This window comes from Canis aureus, chromosome 3 (assembly GCF_053574225.1).
Source record: "Canis aureus isolate CA01 chromosome 3, VMU_Caureus_v.1.0, whole genome shotgun sequence".
Taxonomy (NCBI): Eukaryota; Metazoa; Chordata; class Mammalia; order Carnivora; family Canidae; genus Canis; species Canis aureus.
The window spans coordinates 56,487,994-56,508,291 of NC_135613.1; the positions used below are offsets into that span (position 1 = coordinate 56,487,994).

Here is a 20,298-nt window from a genome sequence, read left to right on the forward strand (position 1 = left end):
GAATGATTTGCTACTCCTGATCCAGGAGACGAACCAGAGTTAGGAACTAGGTTAGGCTACCGTGGTGGGACCGAGGATGGGGTTAGGGTACCATGGCATCAAGAGAAGGTGATTTAAAGTATGAGGCCCGCAAGCACCTTCTCCCAGTAGAAGCGCAGCTGGCTGAGCCAGTCGAAGGAGCTCATGTCCATGAGGCCACTCTTGTACAGCTTCTCCAGCACGTCCCGGGCATGGACTTCTATCGTCACCAGCGCCACAATTTTCAGCCGCATGATTTTGGTCAAGTTCCCCCTGATGGCTTCCGAATACTTGTTCAGCACCGACACCTGTGGGACAAGGAGGCGGGGAAGAAAGCAGAGGGGGCAAGGCAACCAAACCCTGACCACACCTCATCCCAGCCTCACCCGACTTCCCATCCCAGCGCTGATCCCAAACCCCCGAGATTCCTGACCCCCAACATCCACCAGGAAAGTGCCCTTCTGAGCCTCCCAGACTTTCATCGCCAGACTTCTGCCACAAGGCACCCTCGCTGTGACCCTATCTCTGACCCATAGGGCTCCACACCTGCTTCTTCTTCATGACCTTGAGGATTTTCTTGTCTCCTCGCTCCTTGGCTGTCAGCAGACACTTGGTGACATCTGCCGTCCACTGGATCTGACTGGCAGTGATCACCATCTGGGACACATGCAGAGGCTGGATCTGCTGGTCACCCCCGCAGCCCAGCTCCCAAACCCCTGCCTCTTTCTGTGCCCGGTGCTACTCCTCTCTCCATACACTTCATCTGCTTTGAAGTATGGGGCACAGGCCTACAGGCAGGAGCTAAGCGTCTAGCACTCAGGGTGGCAAGGCCTTTGCCCAGAACAGGGGCAAGAAGCTTGCATTTGGTGAGACTCAACATTCTGTCTTGACATTTGCTGCTCCCCTTCAGCCCTTTCTTATTCCCCGGTTTCTGCTGACCCCAGCTCACCTGGCCAGCCCATTCCTTCACCCATTTGTCTCTCTTGTTAAGAAACTTCTTGAGGGCCAGGCGACAGTTCCGGAGAAGGTCCCGTAGGGTTACCCTCATGGTCCGTTCCACATCACCAAGCCAGGACTGGGGGGAGGGGACAGGGCCTTGGGCCAGAGACAAGCATCCCCAGAGGGCAGGGGTTTAGGAAACGGGACTCCAAGGCTTTGGGCCCCAGAGACAAGCCCAGGCTAGGCAGCAGCTGGCTAGGATCCCTGAGGGACCTGGAGGCTAGGGGGCAGGCTGTCTGCTTTTCAGGTTCAGGGGAGAGCTTAGGGTTTTTAGCAATGGCAGGTGGGAGGGGGGAAAGTGATCAATGTGCCTTCACAGAAAGGTTCTCTCCTCACAGAGCCAAGCAAACTCTCCAAGGGGAAGAAGAGTCAGCTAGATTTTTAGACCCTCACTACCACTCACCTCCACGGGCCCTTCTAGAAGTACTGGGTGGAGGAAATCAATGTACTCGCCATCACCCGAGAACATTCCTACAGCTTCCCATTTGCTGCTGGGTCCCCCAACCTATAAAAATGGGAAGCTCTTAATGGTCTGGCCTGCACACTCATGATATCCACCTAGAAGTTCCTGGGCCCTGTGAAGGTAGTCTCTGCTCCTCCCGCCAACCCTAATGTTAACCAATCAGTTAACCAATTCTAAAAGGTTCTGTCCCAGGTAATCCAGAATCATTCATGTCCCCCTCCTGTTGGGAGGGGACAGTCCCCTCCAAGGCCTGGAGTACCTCTAGGTCATCACTGTCTCTCCCCCGCCCTCCATCCCATCCTGGCTGGCTCTGCTGACCTTCTGTATTCTCAGCAGTTTGATGTTGTCAAAGCATTTTTTGAGGTGGGGCTGGACAGCCTCTGGGTTGCGGGACTGGCCCAGAATCTCCAGGAGGTCATCATTGGACAGGAAGTAGAAACGGGGGAAAATATGGCGCTTGGTCTCTAGATACATATCCAGAGACTTCTGGATATCTTCCAGGACTGTGTTCATTTCTATCAAGGTGTCCAGAAGGCCTGGAATAAGAGCAAGGAATGACATTTGAGGGCCCTTTACCATGGCCCTGAGTGGATCTGGAGTGTGTGACTGTACCCACTTTGCCAGCTCTTGGATATTGGGGTACACATTGCTATAATGGTTGCTAGAAGCAGAGAAGTGTCTCCAAATCACTCTATCCCGCTTAGCCCATCCTCTTCATTAATTAATCATCAAGTGTCCATTGTACACTAGTCTGCATTTTTTACACTATGCATTAATTATACGGTATACAGGATTCCACTAATATAGCGACATGTCATCTCCCTTCAGTCTTACAATGACAGTTCCATCCCTCCAGCTCAGCCAGTCACCTCAAGAGCTGGATATTAGAGCCTGTTCCGCATGAGCACAATCCAACAAATTAGATCATTTGATTTCAATATATATCATATGCACACATCGAAAGAAGTCTGCAGGCACCAGTGTCCCTCAGGTAGAGTGAAAAGCGCATTAGACAGAGGGGCAGAGATGGCCATTCAAACTGCTGCCCTTTCACTAACTAGCACGTCTGTTTGAGCTTTTACCTCTTTATGGGTTAAATGGTAATAGTATCTACCCCAAAGAACAATTCCAGGTTCTAAGAAAAACAGATTCACGGTTGCAGGTTCTCAATAATCTTAGTTTCCTCCAAGCTTTGGGTTTTGATTGGTTTATTCCCTTGTTTTCCCAGTTTCTAGCTTTCTGGAGAAAATATGAATGCCCTGGAATCCAAACTCTGAGGAGATCCTCGTGCCTTCAAGTACAAAGTCTATGGGCTGCTGGGCCTCTGCGTGGCCCCTGAAGATCACAGGGTGACTCAGTAGCAGTGGGTGAGATGAATTTGGTGCTTGTGCTCAATGAAGGGATACTTGTTTCTCTGGCTTTGCTTATAAATTGTTCCAAAATGTAATTTTGCCAATGATCTCAAATATTATTTTCTAACAAATGCATGCTGTCACTCAACTTTGCATATCCTGATGCAGATATTTTATCAGAATAATTAAAATTAAGGCTTTTTAAATACATATACCCAAGGTTCTTGGGAAAATGAAAAATCATTAAGTTGGCCCAAGGGTAAACAAAGGTGTCTTCTGAACCTTGTGACAGAACTCTTCTCCTCAGGATGCCCACGCTTGGCATCCATCATCAGACCTCACTTCCTGAGTCACTTCCTCACACTCTACCAAAACCAACCAGCCTTTCTGTGTGTATGTCTCTCTTTCACCTCCTCACACGCCATCCCACTAGTTTACTCCACCCAAGTATTTGTTGAATTTCACTCACTAAACTGTTATTTCATGCTCAGAAGAGGCAATGATGGTGCTGGTACAAAAGCCAGGTACCACAGCCTCTCAATAAATGAAGCATGTGGACACAACATCACACGTACTCAGCATCAACCCAGCCTCTGTCAGGACAAGAGGCTATGAAGCTCAACAGACCTGGATGGTGAGTGCTCCGGAGAGCATTGCTGTCCTTGCTCATCCGGTCCATGATGGTTTTCCAGTTGCTGTTGACCTGGTCAAAAAGGGCTGATTCACTAGGCAGCTGCTTACGGATGTCCTCTCCAAGGAAGATATTCTGAGGGGCCAAGAGTTGGGGATGAGAGGCTGTTTCTCACCTGTTCCCCACATTCTGCTCTCCACTCCCAGACGAGGAATGACAGCTAAGTGGAAGGTAAGGAGCATTAGAACCAAAGGCAAGATGCCCAAGTTCTGGAAGGACAGTTGGGGCTGGGAGGCCAGATCCTGGGTTCAAGAAGAAAAATGGAAGAAGGGCTAAGGCTGGCTGCTCAAGGAGGGAACTGAACCTGAGAGGTCATCACTAAGACTCAGACACTTGGGCCCAGGGAAAAAATGACTTGAGAGGTGGGAAAACATGGCCAGTAGAGCCAATATATAGGTCATATGCAGAGAAAGGAGTAAAGGTGGTTTACAGGAGCAGCTCAGGCAGGGAGTCCTGACCTCTAGGTACATCCACTGGCGCTGCACCGTGAGCACCATCTCAACAACCTCCAAAATGAGGGAGAGGCAACGTTCCCAGTGGTCCACGTCCTTCTCAAAGGCCTTGACAAAATGAGAAGCCTTCATGGTAGACAGGGCCACCTGGTTATCTTCCAATGCCTGGAACACCTCCTCTGTGCCTCTGCAGTAGAAAACATCAGAACTGTAGTCCATCCCCACGTGCCAAACCTCCAGAGGCTATGCAGCCCGGATCATGCAGCCTGTCCCCTGCCCTGCCACCCTGAGGCCCTCACTACCTGAGTCGGTGATGGCCTTTATCCTTATAGGGCACTATGTCCAGCTGAATCACCTTCCAGGTCTTGGCAATGTTCTGTAAAGCCTGGGAAAAGAAATTGGGGGACAGAACAATCCTGTTTTTAGTCCCTAGGGGGAACAGAACTCAGAGAGGCCATTGGATCCTGAAAAGCTGGCTGCAGAAGACTCAGGGAATGGGGGCTGTGGGAAGGGAATCAGTCATACCAACTCTATAGCCAGTTCTTTGGTCGCTGATGCAGAGATCTCCCCAATTTTCTCCACATGCTGGTCCCTCCCAAGGTCCACAATCTGCTCCAAGGTGAAGCTCTCAGATTCTTGATCAAACTCCCGTTGGATCTCGTCCCTGATCTGATCCCAGTGCCTGTGGCCAGGGACAGAAGGTCAGGTCATGAGGCCCGATATCAAAATCTACTAGAAAGTGTTCGCATCAATCTGCAGATTTTCTTTTTCCCATTGGGACAGAATACGCCATTTACGTATTTATTCACGATTCAACACACATTTACTACATAGGCCCTAAGATGCGATCTTAGGCACTGTAAGGAGGTGAGAGATTAAGGTGTTGATTCTCTAGGAAGGGAGTTCAGACTGATCACTGCAGGTTTACTGTAGACCGTGCACAGGGCCAAGCACTTTGCATGAAATGCCCCATTTAATTCACATATCCACTGCAAAGGAGGAACTTTGGTTCTTCCTTTTGGACCCAAGGAAGCTGAGCCTAGGGGAGCTTGAACAACTGAAGCAGGTGAGGTAGTCAGGTTGTACATAACCACCAGATGCTTAATGGTAAAGCACTATCAAAATCACTGTACTGGATGCAATGGGTAAGAAATGAAATTTTTTCCTTCTAAATGGATAATTATTAAAATGCCACTTATAAAAGAGTTTATTCTGTTCTCAGTGGCTTCAAAGGCCTCCTCTACAATGTAATGGATTCCACACACGTCAAAAGAGTAAAACTTGCAAAATAAAATTATAAAGTATTAGAGGAAAGTACAGAAAGAGTGCATGTTTAAATCTGGGAGGTTTGGGGTCCCTGGGTGGCACAGCGGTTTAGCGCCTGCCTTTGGCCCAGGGCGCGATCCTGGAGACCCGGGATCGAGTCCCACGTCGGGCTCCCAGTGCATGGAGCCTGCTTCTCCCTCTGCCTATGTCTCTGCCTCTCTCTCTCTCTGTGACTATCATAAATAAATAAAATTTTTTTTTAAATGCTTAAAAAGAAATCTGGGAGGTTTTCTTCAACAAAGACCTAAAGCAAAAACCATGAAAGAAAGAGATACTTTTGGCTACAAAAAAAGAAAACCTTCCAGGGGTGCCAGGTGGCTTAGTCAGTTAAGCATCCAACTCTTGGTTTTGGCTTAGATCATGATCTCAGGGTTGTGAGATCAAGCCCTGCATCGGGCTCCATGCTAAGCAGGGAGTCTGCTTGAGATTCTCTCTCTCCATCTGCTCCGCCCCCCCATATTCACTTTCTTTCTGTCTCTCTCAAATAAATAAAATCGGTTTTTTTTTAACATTTTTTAAATTTATTTATGATAGTCACAGAGAGAGAGAGAGGCAGAGACACAGGCAGAGGAAGAAGCAGGCTCCATGCACCGGGAGCCCGACATGGGATTCGATCCTGGGTCTCCAGGATCGCGCCCTGGGCCAAAGGCAGGCGCCAAACTGCTGCGCCACCCAGGGATCCCATAAAATCGTTTTTTGAAAAGAGAATAAAGCCTTTTGGAGACAGAAGACATAAAGCGAGGGAGATGCAAGGGGGAGGAAATAGGGAAGGAGCCAAGAAGGCTAGAAAACCCAGGACGATGCATGAGACAGAGGACTGGGCAGGCCCAAGTGAAGGCCTCCTTAGGGTGTGTGTCTGTGGGCATCACCAGGTGGTGGCCCAGGCCAGGGGATGACCCTGAGAAGCAGAGGAGCAGCCTCACCTCTCTCTAAGGGCTGGGTTTCGAAGGTCCGAGATGACAGGCATGATCCTCTTGAACTGCTCTATTTTGGAGCGAGTGGTTTCAATAATTTCCCAGTTGCGATCCTGGGCAAAAATCAGAGGCATCAGAAGCCCTGACCACTGTCCCCACACTGTCCCCCTTCCTCAGCAGGCTTACCTCCTGCTCCCCCTCCACCCTCCACACACCTTGTACTCTTTGGCCAATCTGGTGAGGCGGCGGAACAGACCATGTGCCATAGTCTCCATGGCCTCTGTCTGTAGGGTCAGGAACTGGCCAATCTTCCACTGGTTCCAGTTCTCCTCCCAGTCCCGTGTGATCTCCCAGACTTGCTGGAGTGCATCCAGCTCCTTCATGGCCAAGAGCAGAGAGGTGCATTAAGTGACAGAACACCTGCCCTCTTCCCCGCTGATGACACTTAGGTCCACAGCTCCTCTCATTCTAAGAAGGCTTTCCCTCCACATAGTAGGGCTGCCTCCTCAGTTCAAACTTTTTCCCTACTCACTTGCCTTAGGATCTTGTCAAGAGACAAACACACGAAAAGATCCTTGATATCATTTGCCAAGAGTTGGACATGCAAATCAAAGCCACCTTGAGATACCACTTCACACCCAGCAGGATGACCAGGCCAAGAAATGGCATGGGGTGGGTGTGGATGAGGATGTGGAGAATTAGGAGCACTCACTTGGTGCTGGGGGGAGCATAAAACACTGCCCTCCTGGGGAAAAGAGCTTGATGGCTCTACAACAGATTAAGTGCAGAGTTGCCTCCTGACCCAGCAATTCTGCTCCTATGGCTGCACCCACGGGAACAGGGAGGGGGCCGCTGGCAGATACAAGAACACACACGTTCATAGCAGCTACACAGCTGAAAGGTAGAAACGAGCCAAATGTCCACACAACAGAAGATTTCTCAGCCATAGAAAGGATCAAAGCACCAACGTGTGCAACAATGTGGATGAGCCTCCAAAACATTATAGTGAGTCAAACAAGCCAGATCTGAAAAAGCCACATATTGTGTGGTTCCATTTATATGAAATGTACAGGGCAGGCAAATTCATGGACAGAAGATGAATCAGTGGTCATGGGAGGCTGAGGGGAGAGGGCTGTAGGTTTCCTTCCATGGTGATAAAAGTGCTTTGGAGCCAGAGCTGATGACCTCACAACATCGTAAAATGTACAAAATGCCACTAAATCGTTTGCTTTAAAATGGTTATCTTGCTTTCTGAATTTTACCTCCTTTTTTTTTTTTTTTAAGGTTCTCACGCTCCCATCTTCCTGGTTGGGCCCTCAGACCCCAGGCTCCTGCTCCCAGCGCCCAGCCCCGCTCACCACAGGGGCCTCGCCCAGCACACCACCTTCTCCAGGTTCTGCAGGTCCTTGGAAGCTGGCTGCTCGATCTTGAAGATGCCCAGATTGGAGCGGAGGCTGTTTTCTTCTTCCTGCATGGCATTGAGCATGGCCCGCACCTGGGCGATCTGCTCTAGGGCCGTCTGATATCCCACATTACTGGTGAAGGGGCCTGTGGGAAATTCAAGGTGAAGCTCAGGTTCCTGCTTGAGGCCATTGTCCTTTTGGGGGATCATCATGGCTCTCCTGACTCTTTGTGGGTAAATCTCCCTTCTTGCCTTGCACAACAGAGGTGGGCAGGAAAACAAGGGAATGCATTGAAAGAACAATGATTAGCCTTAGGAAAAACTCCTAATTGTGACTTGAGAATCAGAGATGGTGGGCCATGGAAAAGAAAACATGGAAAAGAAATACTGGGCAGTGTGTCGCTGACAGCAGTGCCAGGCCTCTATCCCTCCCCAGCAGCAGCCTTCCTCTGCTCATCCTTGTCCCTATCTCCCAGAGAATGAGGCTTTGAAAGATTGGGTCAAAACAGCGGTAAAGAGGGAGGGGTCAAAAACAAAGTACCTTTGGATTCAAAGTCTTCCAGAAGATTATGTGCTTTCTTCTTAAAATCATCAGCTGAGTGGATGAGGCCTGTCTTGAATTTATCCTTGTGTTTCTTCAGCATTTGCTCACTGTCCAGCAGGATTTGTTGGAATATGACCCACTCCCCATTGAGACTGTCCAGCATCTCCAGGACCTGAGGACATGAAGGAGGGGATGATGAGCCACGAGCAGAAGGTCTGTCCTCTTCACCTATGCTCTTAAGGGTTCTTTTCTGACCCTGTGGACCAGAGTCTGTGACCATGTTCTACATGCAGTGAGGCCCAAAGACATGAAGCCACAGCTTCTGGGACAAAGAGGAACCCATCACCTGACCCAAAATATCATTTGAGGTCTTTGGCTCTCTCAGAGGCCTTGGAATCTCACAACTTCTGCCCAGATCACTTCTCTGCTGCCCCTCCTGGTGGCACAGGGCCTGCTATGTGGGGGTTCACTCTTTCCCCAAATCCATGGCTGGTATGGGCCCAACTCCAGCAGACCGTCTGCCATGGGAACTCACGTTTTCCTGAACTAGCACCTCATACTTCTCAAGAATGGTGAATTGCTCATGTATGGGGGGGATCTGGGTCTCCAGGTTGGGCAGGTCATGCTGCAGGGTTTCCATGAGTTGCAGGCTGACCCCTAGTTCCTCCAGCGTCTGTGGGGGATGGCTGATTCTGAAGTCAGGCCAAAGAGAATGTTGGTGAGCAGAAGGGACCAGGCCTGCCCTCCCGCACTCCTGCTGCCCTGTGCCAGCACCCATACTTCTCTGCATTGTCCCGCAGGTAGGTGTGAAGCTCCAGGAGGCGCCGGGCTGCCATCTCCTTGAGCAGAGTCATGAACTTGTTCTGCCACTCATTGCAGTGCTGCACCAGTGAGAACTTGAGGTGTGAGCAGTCCAGCAGCACAAACTGGATGTTGAGGACCGTCTCCTCCTTCTGCACGTTATTGGCAACCTCCGTGTAGCTGCAAGGGCCCATGTCCCCATGAGGGTGGGTTTTTTTTTTGTTTTTTTTTTAGCAGACAAGCCTACTGCCCTGTTGCCAGTTCAAGTGCTGGCTTCCTACCCCTACACCCATGCAGGGTGCTCCTTGGGTCTCCCATTTCAATCCACTCCAGCCATATGGCTGGGATCGTATCATTTTCCCAATCCCTGCCTACTAGGCAGCAGTCAGACTCTGGCATTCAAGGCTTGAGGATCTGAGTTGAGTACCCAGTGCTGCTCCCTAACTCCATGACCTCAGATGGGTTATTGAAACTGTCTGGGCCCCACTTTCTTGTTTTTTAAGAATTTATTTATTTAGGGATCCCTGGGTGGTGCAGCGGTTTAGCGCCTGTCTTTGGCCCAGGGCGTGATCCTGGAGACCCAGGATCGAATCCTACGTCAGGCTCCCAGTGCATGGAGCCTGCTTCTCCCTCTGCCTATGTCTCTGCCTCTCTCTCTCTCTCTCTCTCTCTGTGTGTGTGACTATCATAAATAAATAAAAATTTAAAAAAAAAAGAATTTATTTATTTATTCATGAGAGATACAGATAGAGGCAGAGACACAGGCAAAGGGAGAAGCAGGCTCCCTGCAGGAAGCCTGATGCGGGACCCAATCACCGAACCTGGGATCACACCCTGAGCCAAAGGCAAATTCTCAACTGCTGAGTCACCCAGGCATCCCCCCACTTTCTTATTTCTTATTATCACATGGTGATAATAAAAGAACCCATGTCATGAGGCTGTCAAGAGAATTACATTGTCTACTCTACATAAATCCCTGGGCGCCCTTCCTTTCCCGCCCCTGTGTTCTAGAACACTCACTGCTCAGTGAGCATATGCACATGTTATCACCTTCATGCCTCTCTCACATCATGTTCTCTACCTGAAATGCCCTCCCACTGCCCATTTCTGCCTGTGGGAATCCTACCCACTCCATAAAGCCCAGCCCCAGCCATTCCCTCCAAGTAGCCTCTCCTAATGTCCTGGCTGGAGTGCTCTGTCCTTCCACTGACCTGTGCTGATGCTCTGTACGCCTTAATTACAGTCCTTATCACACTGACACTTGAATAATGAGTACAATTGACAGTGCTTTAGAGTTTGCAAAGTGCTTTAGAGTTTGCAAAGTGCTTTAGAGTTTGCAAAGTGCTTTCACATAGATTTCATGACCTCACAACCTTGAAAGGTAGGAAGGGTCATATCTGCTCCCCAGGAATCTGAGGCCCAGAGAGCAGAGTAACCTGCCTGTGGTGCCGCAGCCCATGAGGGGTAGGGCTGGGATCTCAAGCATCTTCAGGACACCACTGCTGCTGCTCTCTCAGGGACACCTTCACCTTCCCTACTGGGCTGTATCCCTTAAAAGAAAATCCTGTTCATTTCTTTATTCCTCACTTCCCATTCATGACACAGTGGGGTTTACTGAGTGAATAAAGAGAGGACAGAGAGATGGGAGCTCAGAGCAAGACTCAGGAATGATCTTCTTTTTTTTTTTTTTTTTTTTAAGATTTTATTTATTTATTTCTGAGAATACACAGAGAGGAGAGAGAGAAGCAGAGACACAGGCAGAGGAAGAAGCAGGCACCATGCAAGGAGCCTGACGTGGGACTCGATCCTGGGTCTCCAGGATCAGGCCCTGGGCCAAAGGCAGTGCTAAACTGCTTGAGCCACCTGGGCTGCCCAAGACTCAGGAATGATCTTCAATGAAACTCTAATCTGCCTTCTTTTTTTTTTTTTTTTTTTTTAATTCTTTTTAATTTTTATTTATTTATGATAGTCACAGAGAGAGAGAGAGAGAGAGAGAGAGAGGCAGAGACACAGGCAGAGGGAGAAGCAGGCTCCATGCACCGGGAGCCCGACGTGGGATTCGATCCCGGGTCTCCAGGATCGCGCCCTGGGCCAAAGGCAGGCACCAAACCGCTGCGCCACCCAGGGATCCCTCTAATCTGCCTTCTTAAAATCGAGGTGCTCGCTTCTCACCCTTCAAAACTTTATGTTTCTTCTTTCCCACCAGGACCCTGTAGGTGACCCCTCCACACACACACACACACACACACACACACACACACAAAGGCTTTTCCCCTAAATTTTGTCCAGCTCTTATGTGGTCCCCACCCCACGAGAAATAAAGGTCCTGGAGTGCCTGGGTGGCTCAGTGGTTGAGCGTCTGCCTTTGGCTTAGGTCGTGATCCTGGGGTCCTGGAGCCTGCTTCTCCTTCTGCCTCTCTCTGTGTGTCTCTCATGAATAAATAAAATCTTTACAAACAAAACAAAACAACAACAACAACAAAAACAAAGGTCCAATGCTCTAGCTCCTGATCTTCTCCCATAGTTGAGGACACAAATTTTCTACAGCTCTCCCTACCCCAATCCTCTTCCAAGGTTTGTAGGCCTGGACCTCCTCCCAGGATTCTATACTTCACAGAGACAGAGCTTCACAGCCACCATGACTCCTTACCGGGCAATGTCAGCATCAAAAGAAGAGACAGGGGGGTTGAGACGCTGATAGCGGCGAATAAAAGAATCCTTGTTGATCTCCCAGATCTCCCGATACAAATCCCAGGTCTTGAGGTAATTCTGTAGTAGGCTTGCGTTGTTGGTCATGCCACTGCTGATCTGGGCCTGGATCTTCTTGATGTCCTCATCTCGCTCTTCAAGAACCAGCAAAATGTTTCTCACTCACTTACAGCCCAACCCAAGCTCCAGCCTCTGTGCTGGCCACGGGACCCTCCTCACCACATCCCAAAAGAAATTTGGCTCAAACATGAACATTAATGAACAGAGGGAGAGGTGGAAAGTAAAAATAAGACTCCAGCCTAGGATTCAGATGGGCACCTCCTATCCTGCCCCAGTCCCAAACTCATCCTTCCTAATCTCCCACCCTAATCCCAAAGTCCTTGAGCATTGGTCTCCTACTCTCCACTCTGACTGCCACCCTTGCTCCCTTCCCCAGTCTGGTCCCTGATCTGGCCCCAAACCTGGCCTTCCCAGCATCATGTGTCTGGAAACATCATGTGTCCCAGCATCTTCCCTGGCCTCTCCTCCTGGCTCTGCCCATCCCTAAGTCTCTGATGCCCCTGCACCCAGTGCCCTCCCCACTGCCCACTCACCCACGATTACATGGATGGGGTCACGATGAAACTTGCGCTTGATGAGAATTTCTGGGAGGTGGCGGAAGACAGAGATGGTGGAGAAGAGGTGGTGGCCAATGTCATTGACTACACCTGCCAGAGTCTGCAGAGTTGGTGAGAATTCCACCTGGGGGGCAGGGGACACAGGGGAGAGAGCCTTAGCCTGGCTGGAAGAGACCAGCCTCAGGGCTGGTAAGGTTGAACACCTCAGAACCAGCCCTGGAGGGGCCATAAGATGAAGTCACAGCTAAGGGCTGAGGTTAAGGGTTGAGGGAAACTGAAAACAGAGTCTGAGAGTTTTGGAACATGAGGAGTAAAGGTCCTCACCTGTGCCACACCTCCCTGCGTGTCATTCTGCAAAATGACCAGGACTTGGAAGAGTGGGTTGGGTGTGGTCTTTCCATCCCCATTGATGGCCTTGGACAGTTCTAGTAGCGACCACTTCACATTCAGGCGTAGGGCATCCTCCATCATGTGGTCCAGCCTGATTGTGTACAGCATCCACTGCTGCTGAATCTGGGTGGAGAGGGAAACCCTCAGGGGAGATGGGGCAGGTCCTGGGGAATAGGAACCAGCAAGAAGGGAAGGAAACGAGCTAAAGAAAAAGGTAGGATTCTGAGTCCCAAAGGAAGAAGGTCTGCAAGACTGAAGGCTGGGTGCACCCAAAAGTAGAGCCGGGCATCTGAGAAGCACCCACCAAAAGTAGGAGGGAAGAACCGAGAGAAAGTTCTGATGGCACCAGGGGCCTCACCCAGCCCCAAAGCCTTGACACCAGGACCCCCCACCTCAGGGCCATCATTCTTGAAGACTTCGTAGGAGTTGGTCATGATAGCCACCACATCCTGGTGCAGGCTCATCAATTTCTGCTGCACAGCTGTCCGGTGCTCCTGCTGGTCCTCCTCAAATTCCAGGTCTCTATACACCCGCTTGTTGCTGATGTGCACCAACAGCGTCTCGGATATCTCTTGGGCTCGCCAGCCAATGGTCAGAGTGGAGGCCTTGAACTCGTTCACAATGGTCTGCACCTAGAGGCAGACCACACACATGGGTGTGGGAGGGGTGCTCAGTTTGGGAAGGAACCCTCTGGGCCTAGTTCTAGCCTCCCACCTGTCCTATCACTAGACTTGCTGAGATTAGAAATAAAAATAGAAGTCCTGGGGCACCTGAGTGTCTTAGTTGGTGGAACATCTACCTTCAGCTTGAGTCATGATCATGTGTTGGGCTCCCTGCTCAGCGGGGAGTCTTCTCCTCCCTCTGCCCCTCCTCCCGCTCATGTACACTTGAGCGTGAGCACCTCTCAAATATATAAATAAAATCTTAAAAATAAAAATAAATAAAAGTCTTCTATAAGCACAGTTGGCTTCTTTCCCACCACCCCCTGGTCTCTCCAGCACTAGCCAAGACTCAGGTACTGATTATCCATGCAGCGACCTTTGGGTGAGCCTCACCAACCTCCAGAGGCCCATGATTGTGACCCACCTTGCTGGCGTGTATACGGCATTCTGTGATGAAGAAGGCACTGGCCCCCTTCAGGGCCCAATGCAGTTTCTTGAGTCCAGGGTGGATCTTCTTATCCAGGAACCGGATACGTTCTTTGAAGAGGGCCTGCTCATCTGGGGACAGCATGGCAATGATCCTGTGCATGAGAGGAGACCAGCAGCTGGCGGGACAAGCTCTACAGGTCTCTCCTCCACAACAGGAGACCTGGTGGAGAACTCTGGAAGCTCACAAGGCTGAACTGTGCTTTCCAATAAAACTTCTGGTGGTAGTGGAAACACTCTACAATTTGTGCTGCCCACACATAGTCACCACTAACTGTGTGTGGCTGTGGAGCACTTGAAACGTGGCCTGTGCCAATGAGGGACTCAATTTTAAAATTTTCTTGAATTCCAATTAATTAATTAAAATAGAAATAGCCATGTGCAACCAGTGGCTGCTATGCTGGACAGGGCGGTTCTGGACACCCAAATAAGGATGCTTTCTCCACTCCTTGCTCCACCCACTTGGACCTTAATGGGGCTGAGAAAGGCACTCAACCCAGAGCAAAGCCTCACTCCAGAGATAAGTATCAAGGGTACTAAGAGAAGGGGTCCCTGTGTGGCCTCGATTCAATGAAGCAGATGTTATCTCGTGCCCACAATCTTAATGCCCCCCCCCTTCACTCCTAGAAGTGACCCGGGCCCACAGTACACATGGTCCCAGTGCCCTGTGAGGTTGGAGAGGACCTGGTTTGGGTTGTTTTGCCCTCTACCCTGAAGCTAGAAGACAAAAGTGCAAGGGACAGGAATAATCACAGGGCCACATGAGAGAGTAGGAGAAAGAATTTTCTTGAGATGGTAAAAAGTAAAGGATAGATCCCACAGGAGATAGATGACATCACGGGACAGATAAGACGCAGACGAGGCCCAGAACACACGCAGAAGGCCCGCTGAGGACTGCAGCCTTACCGATTGTAGTCTCGAGCCACCAGTAACAGGTTTTCCCGAAGAATGCGCAGGTCCTCTGCACGCTCAGCTACGTTCATCACATAATGGGGCGTCTCAAAGAGCAGCCGTTCCCAGTAGTCAATCTCCACAAAGAGAATCAGCAGGGACCTCAGGGAAAAAAGAGCCAGGCAACTCTGGGAAATGCTTTGGGGCCTGGACAGGAGCCAGCAGGGGCACCAGGGCAGTGGGCCAGGGAGGCACGGAGAGGGTTAGACATAGGAAATGAAGCAACGCCTCCAGGTAAAAGGAGGCTGGCTGGACTCACGGACCTTTGCTGCCCTCCCCAAACCATTACAAGAGGAAAGGGGGTTCTGGTGTGTTTAGGGCATAAGCTCCCTTCCAGGCAGATTGGAAGTTGAGAGGCCAATGGCTAAGGAGCAGAACCAGCATCCTCAGCCGGCCATGGAGACAGTGGAGAGGCCACTCCATTCCACTCCATTCCTGGCCACTCCATGCCCAGGGTGGTGTCTCCAAGTGTCTCAGGAAGGGGAGGTGGGACCGCAACACCAAGGTTGTGGAAATGGTTCCCCACCTGTCCCCTGGCCCCCCTCCATTATTCTGCACAGTTAAGCAAGTACCCTCCTCACCCCAGCATTAGATGGAAGTCTTCTTGTCTGGAGATGCTTTGCAGAGACAGGCAGACAGAGGGTCTTGGACTGGGGACCCCAAGTCCAGCAGAAGGAAGAAGTGTAGTGAGAGGAGGGGGCGTGACGGGCCCATGTGCACACTGAATGTTAAGATCACCGGCCTTCTTTCCCACCCAGCAATGGGCACTCGGGCAGCTCTGACCAGTGTCCAGAAAGAAGTCTGGAAGACGGTTTTCTGTGACCTCTGGCCCAGCTGAGAGGCGAGTCCCAAGGATGGTGACCTCAGGAGTCCCCTCAAGACAGCCCACCGGATAAGCCTGCAGTGAAGCTCACAGGTGATAAACCCCACGACCTGTTCAGGAGAGCTCCCAACCACTCTCCAGCTCCCTGCCCTTGAAGATGGACAACCAAGGATCACAAAACACTGGGCTCTGTCCTTACCAGCAGAGGAAGGTAGAAGCCAAAGCAAACAAACAGAAGCAAAGCAACTATGAGGAGAGACAAGGGGACAGGGGCCATGCAGAAGGATAAGGGCCATCCCACACCAAGAAAAAAAACTAAAAAAAACCTGTGAATATCCTGAGAGAGAGAAAAGAGACAAAAGAGCATCCGTGACCCAAACCCCAGATGCTACAGAAGGGAACACCTGGAGAGCTCTCGGAGGTTCAAGAGGATAACAGGATGTTAACAAACCAACAAACCCATTAACAATGAAATCAACAGAAATCTCTTGGAAAGTAGAGAAAAAGACACAGAGATGGAAGGCAGAGAGGACTCTTCTGAATAAAGGAATAGAAAACCCTCCATTAATAATGTTTCTAGTAGGGCATCTGGGTGGCTCAGTGGTTGAGCGTCTGCCTTTCGGTTCAGGGTGTGATCCTGTGGTGCTGGATTGAGTCCCGCATTGGGCTCCCTGCAGGGAACCTGCTTTTCTCTCTGTGTCTCTCATGAATAAATAAATAAAATCTTTTAAAAATAATAATGTTTATATTTATATTAATTATATGTTGGAATGAGAATATTTGGGGCAATACTGGATTGAGGATTAAAATCGCTTTCAGCTGTTTCTTGTTCCTTTGTTAAATGCAATCCCAGAGAAATCTGCATTGCTCACGTGGCTGTCCTACCCAGGGAGTTCTGGCCCTTCCCTCCCGGCTGTCAGGCTGTCACTCCCGTGTCCTGCATCCGCCACTTCAGAGATCAGCCCTCAGACACCCCTCCCCGCCTGAGCCCAGCTTCCTCCTCGCTTCCAGCACTTGCCCTCCCAAAGGACCAGTTCCTTGACCTCACAAGATCTTCAGACCACTGACCACGGGCTCCCTTCCAGCCTGTGTGTCCCCTCCCATCGCTGCCTCCTCCTGCACAGACCCTGCCATCTGTTATGTTCCTGGCCCTCCTGCCACTCCTCACTTGCTCTTTAGTGTAAGCCACCTGGCGGAACCCCGACCCAGGCTAAATCTGCTGCCATCCCCCCAGGGTCCTGTGTGGAGCTCCCCACCCTGTCCTCCCTCCTGTTCTCTTGGCAATTGCCAGCAGCACCTCCCCACCCTCTCAGGCCTGTCCTGCCCCATCTCTGCAGAAAGCTCACCTCCTACATCACAGATACAGAATCCACCAGGAGACTCCATGTACTTCAGGCTATAAAACCCAGAAGCCCATGTACTTGTGTCACACCAAGGCTTCACCTGTTTAGGGCAGAAGAGCCCCTCTTCCCACCTAAGGCCAAGGCCTCTTCCTGGGCTCCGTGTCCCAACACAGTTTCCTCCTGCTTCCTCAGACAGCATCCCCTCCCACTCTCCACAACCTGCCGGTTCCATCCCATCAACAGTCAAGGAAGGCCAAGTTTCTAGCATCTTGAAAAAAACAAACCAAAAACGGCCCCCCCACCCTGGACAACATATCTCCCCTGCAGGTACCTTACCTTGCATTCCCCCCCACCTTCTTTAAAGATTTTATTTATTTATTCATGAGACACACACAGAGAGAGGCAGAGACACAGGCAGAGGGAGAAGCAGGCTCCTCACAGGAAGCCCAATGCAGGATTCCATCCCAGAACCCGGGATTGCGACCTGAGCTGAAGGCAGATGCTCAACTACTGAGCCACCCAGGCGTTCCCACACTCCCCTTTACTGTGCACCTTCCATACAGAATTGTCCTCACGAGCTCCTCTGTCCCGAAAGCTGCCCCCTTCGCCTGCACAACTGACTTTGTCAAGTCTCTCCAGGACACCTTGTCCCCAAACCCCGCAGGCCTCCTCGGGCCTGGGCCTCCCTCCTCTTTCCACAGGCCTTAACCTCGTGCTGGACTCCACCCTGCCTTGCCTTCCTCGGACATGCTCTTGTGCTCTGCCCTGCCTTTCAGTACAAGGATACTTCTGTTCTAGAATCCCTTGGAAATCCCACCCAGCTAAGCCCTGGAGACCCCGGGGAAGAATCTGCTTGCCCTGCACTTCCCTTCAGTGCAGGCTCCTAGATGTTCTTCACATCCAGCGCTCTCCCTGGGTGATCTTGTCCATGCCCATGGCTTCAGCTGCCTTCTAGAAGCTGCTGACCCCCCAGATCTACTTGGCTTAACATGAGCTCTAGACTTGTATGCCCAACTGCCTTCTAGATATCTCCCCACCTTGGCCTACAAGCACTTCCCATGTGTCCAGAAACAAACTCATCATCTGCAGAGCAGATGCATGCAGGGAGCTCCTGTCTCTGTGAATAGCCCTGTCCCACACCCTAAACCAGAGCCAAGTGTCTCCCTCAGCCTCACCTTCCAGCATCCAACTGACTACCAACTCCTTCAAGTTTTAGAGTCAAGCAAAGTACAGAAATTCTACCTCCAAGGCACCTGTAGCTCAGGCGTGGTGCTAAATGGCAATGGATGCTCAGGTGTACCAAAATCAAAGTTTTCAATATAAAAACCATAACCAGTTAAACATTATCATGGAGGAAAAGAGACCCATGACAATTAAAACAATAAAAATAAAATACAAAAATTAACCAATTAACAAGAATTCTTTATATATAACATTTTTATGCAAATTTATATATATTATGATATCTCTTGTCAATTAGTCAATTTATATGGAAAAAATTATTTATAGACATTTTATATGGATTTAAATACATTGAAAGAAAAATGCTATTCTTGGGTAGAAAGATTCAAACCTTAAACATGTTCATTCTTCTTAAGTTAACCTATAAATTTAACCCAATCCTTGTTCTTATAAAAATAGGAACGGAACTATTTTTGGAACCAAACAGATTGATTCTAAAGTTCTTATGGGAAATAAATATTAAAAATATCCCCAAAAACTCTGCAAAGGGAGAGGAATGAGGTCAATAATTAAAGCAGTTTGGTCCCTTCATATGAACAGACAGACAGAACAGACAGGACAGAAAAGTGAGTCCTGAAATAGACACAACTCTCAATGGGAATTTGTTATGTTATATAAATGAGATCGGGTCAACTGGCTAGTCATCTGGGGATTAAGAAACACAACAACCCAGTCACATGTGCAGTTCTCTCCCTACACCAAAATAAGTTTCACATGGATCAAACATCTACATGTAAAGAATAAAATCATAAAACGCCAGAAGAAAATTTTCAAAATTTTCAAAATTTGAAATTTTCAAATTTTCAAATTTTTGAAAAGAATATTTTCAAAATTAAAAATGCTTCAATTCTTAAAAAAAAATGCTTGAATAAAAATCACATGATTTGTAAAATCTGTGTGGTTTCTCTCTCCCTCTCTCTCTCTCTCTCTTTTAAAGGAAATTGCATTTTTAAATCATAATCAAAAGCCCCACAACCTGGAGATGCTCTCATGAAACTCTGGGTTCTGAATATTACTGAAATGCCACTTGGAAGCACATGAGGTAAAAATTCCAGAATATTTTGTGTCTTCTCTACAGGTAAGGACTGAAATAATAATATAAGAAATATTATCATGGGATGCCTAGGTGGCTCAGTGGTTGAGTGTCTGCTTTTGGCTCAGGGTGTGATCCCAGGGTCCGCATCAGGCTCCTTGCAGGGAGCCTGCTTCTCCCTGTGCCTGTGTCTCTGCCTCTCTTTGTGTCTCTCATGAATAAATAAATTAAAAAAAAAAAAGAATATCACATTTGAAGTTTTGTAGAGGGTTATATTTCAAGTGAATAGGCCTCTCTCACATGTGAACGAACAGTAGATCACCAGGCATTTAAGGGAAGTCTCCAGAATAAAAGAGATAAAAGAGAGAGGTCAAAACAAAGGAAAGTTACTTTCAATCTAGGATTCCAAATACAGCCAAATGTCCTATAAGGGGAGGGGAGAAAAAATTGTGGTCAATCACATAAGAACACAAAAAATTTGCCTCCCATGCACCATTTCCCAGAAAGCTACTAAAGAGTGCACTCCGCCAAAAAGAGGGCATAAACCAAGAAAGAGGAAGACAAAGGAAACAGGAAATCCAACGAGAGAAGAGGCTCAGCAGGGAAGCTCCAGGCTGATACCCTGATATAGCAGACCTCAAAACCAACCAACTGCACCGATGCAGGAGGAAAGGGAGTTCTAGCAGGGGTAGCTAAAATATGAAATCCATAACCTCCCTTACCAGTCAGAGAGTGAGGAAAAATATTACCAGTCTGGGAGAATTAACAATAGCAAACAATGTGCTCACAAAAATAGTAAGGCAATTGTCAATTCTGAAAAGGGCAAAGATCAGACAAGCAAGGGAAGACTTATAACAAAATTCCTCTGCGCGGCAGTAAATGGGACTAACAGAGTCATGTTAAGCTAAACAGTGACCTACCCCAAACTTGCATTATAGCTACACTGGAAGGACAGAGGGGTCTGAGTACATATGGGAACGCTTCTGGCTACATGAACATATCCTCCTGTGTTCTTCAAACTTGTGTGTGCGCGCTACCCAACACCACATCAAAATGTCATCCTGACAAGATTTTCAAAAA

The 20,298-nt window shown here is 49.2% G+C and overlaps 1 protein-coding gene across 3 annotated transcripts in view; it reads right to left on the reverse strand.

The window, feature by feature from the left end:
• DNAH2 (dynein axonemal heavy chain 2) overlaps positions 1 to 20,298 on the reverse strand; it is an 87,907-nt gene that overhangs the window by 42,569 nt on the left and 25,040 nt on the right. For all 3 annotated transcript variants that reach the window (XR_013376620.1, XM_077892768.1, XM_077892767.1), the window contains 21 exons: positions 14,733 to 14,879; positions 13,765 to 13,921; positions 13,071 to 13,310; positions 12,613 to 12,801; positions 12,265 to 12,412; positions 11,613 to 11,805; positions 8,942 to 9,142; positions 8,697 to 8,853; positions 8,159 to 8,333; positions 7,600 to 7,763; positions 6,431 to 6,592; positions 6,225 to 6,328; positions 4,501 to 4,657; positions 4,278 to 4,360; positions 3,982 to 4,162; positions 3,460 to 3,598; positions 1,799 to 2,016; positions 1,421 to 1,522; positions 968 to 1,093; positions 565 to 675; positions 138 to 326 (listed from right to left, as the gene is read on the reverse strand). Coding sequence is in view for 2 of the 3 variants with exons in the window: in XM_077892768.1 (XP_077748894.1) it covers positions 138 to 326; positions 565 to 675; positions 968 to 1,093; positions 1,421 to 1,522; positions 1,799 to 2,016; positions 3,460 to 3,598; positions 3,982 to 4,162; positions 4,278 to 4,360; positions 4,501 to 4,657; positions 6,225 to 6,328; positions 6,431 to 6,592; positions 7,600 to 7,763; positions 8,159 to 8,333; positions 8,697 to 8,853; positions 8,942 to 9,142; positions 11,613 to 11,805; positions 12,265 to 12,412; positions 12,613 to 12,801; positions 13,071 to 13,310; positions 13,765 to 13,921; positions 14,733 to 14,879 (3,343 nt within the window). In the remaining variant the exon portion in view is untranslated. The remainder of the gene's footprint in view (positions 1 to 137; positions 327 to 564; positions 676 to 967; positions 1,094 to 1,420; positions 1,523 to 1,798; positions 2,017 to 3,459; positions 3,599 to 3,981; positions 4,163 to 4,277; positions 4,361 to 4,500; positions 4,658 to 6,224; positions 6,329 to 6,430; positions 6,593 to 7,599; positions 7,764 to 8,158; positions 8,334 to 8,696; positions 8,854 to 8,941; positions 9,143 to 11,612; positions 11,806 to 12,264; positions 12,413 to 12,612; positions 12,802 to 13,070; positions 13,311 to 13,764; positions 13,922 to 14,732; positions 14,880 to 20,298) is intronic.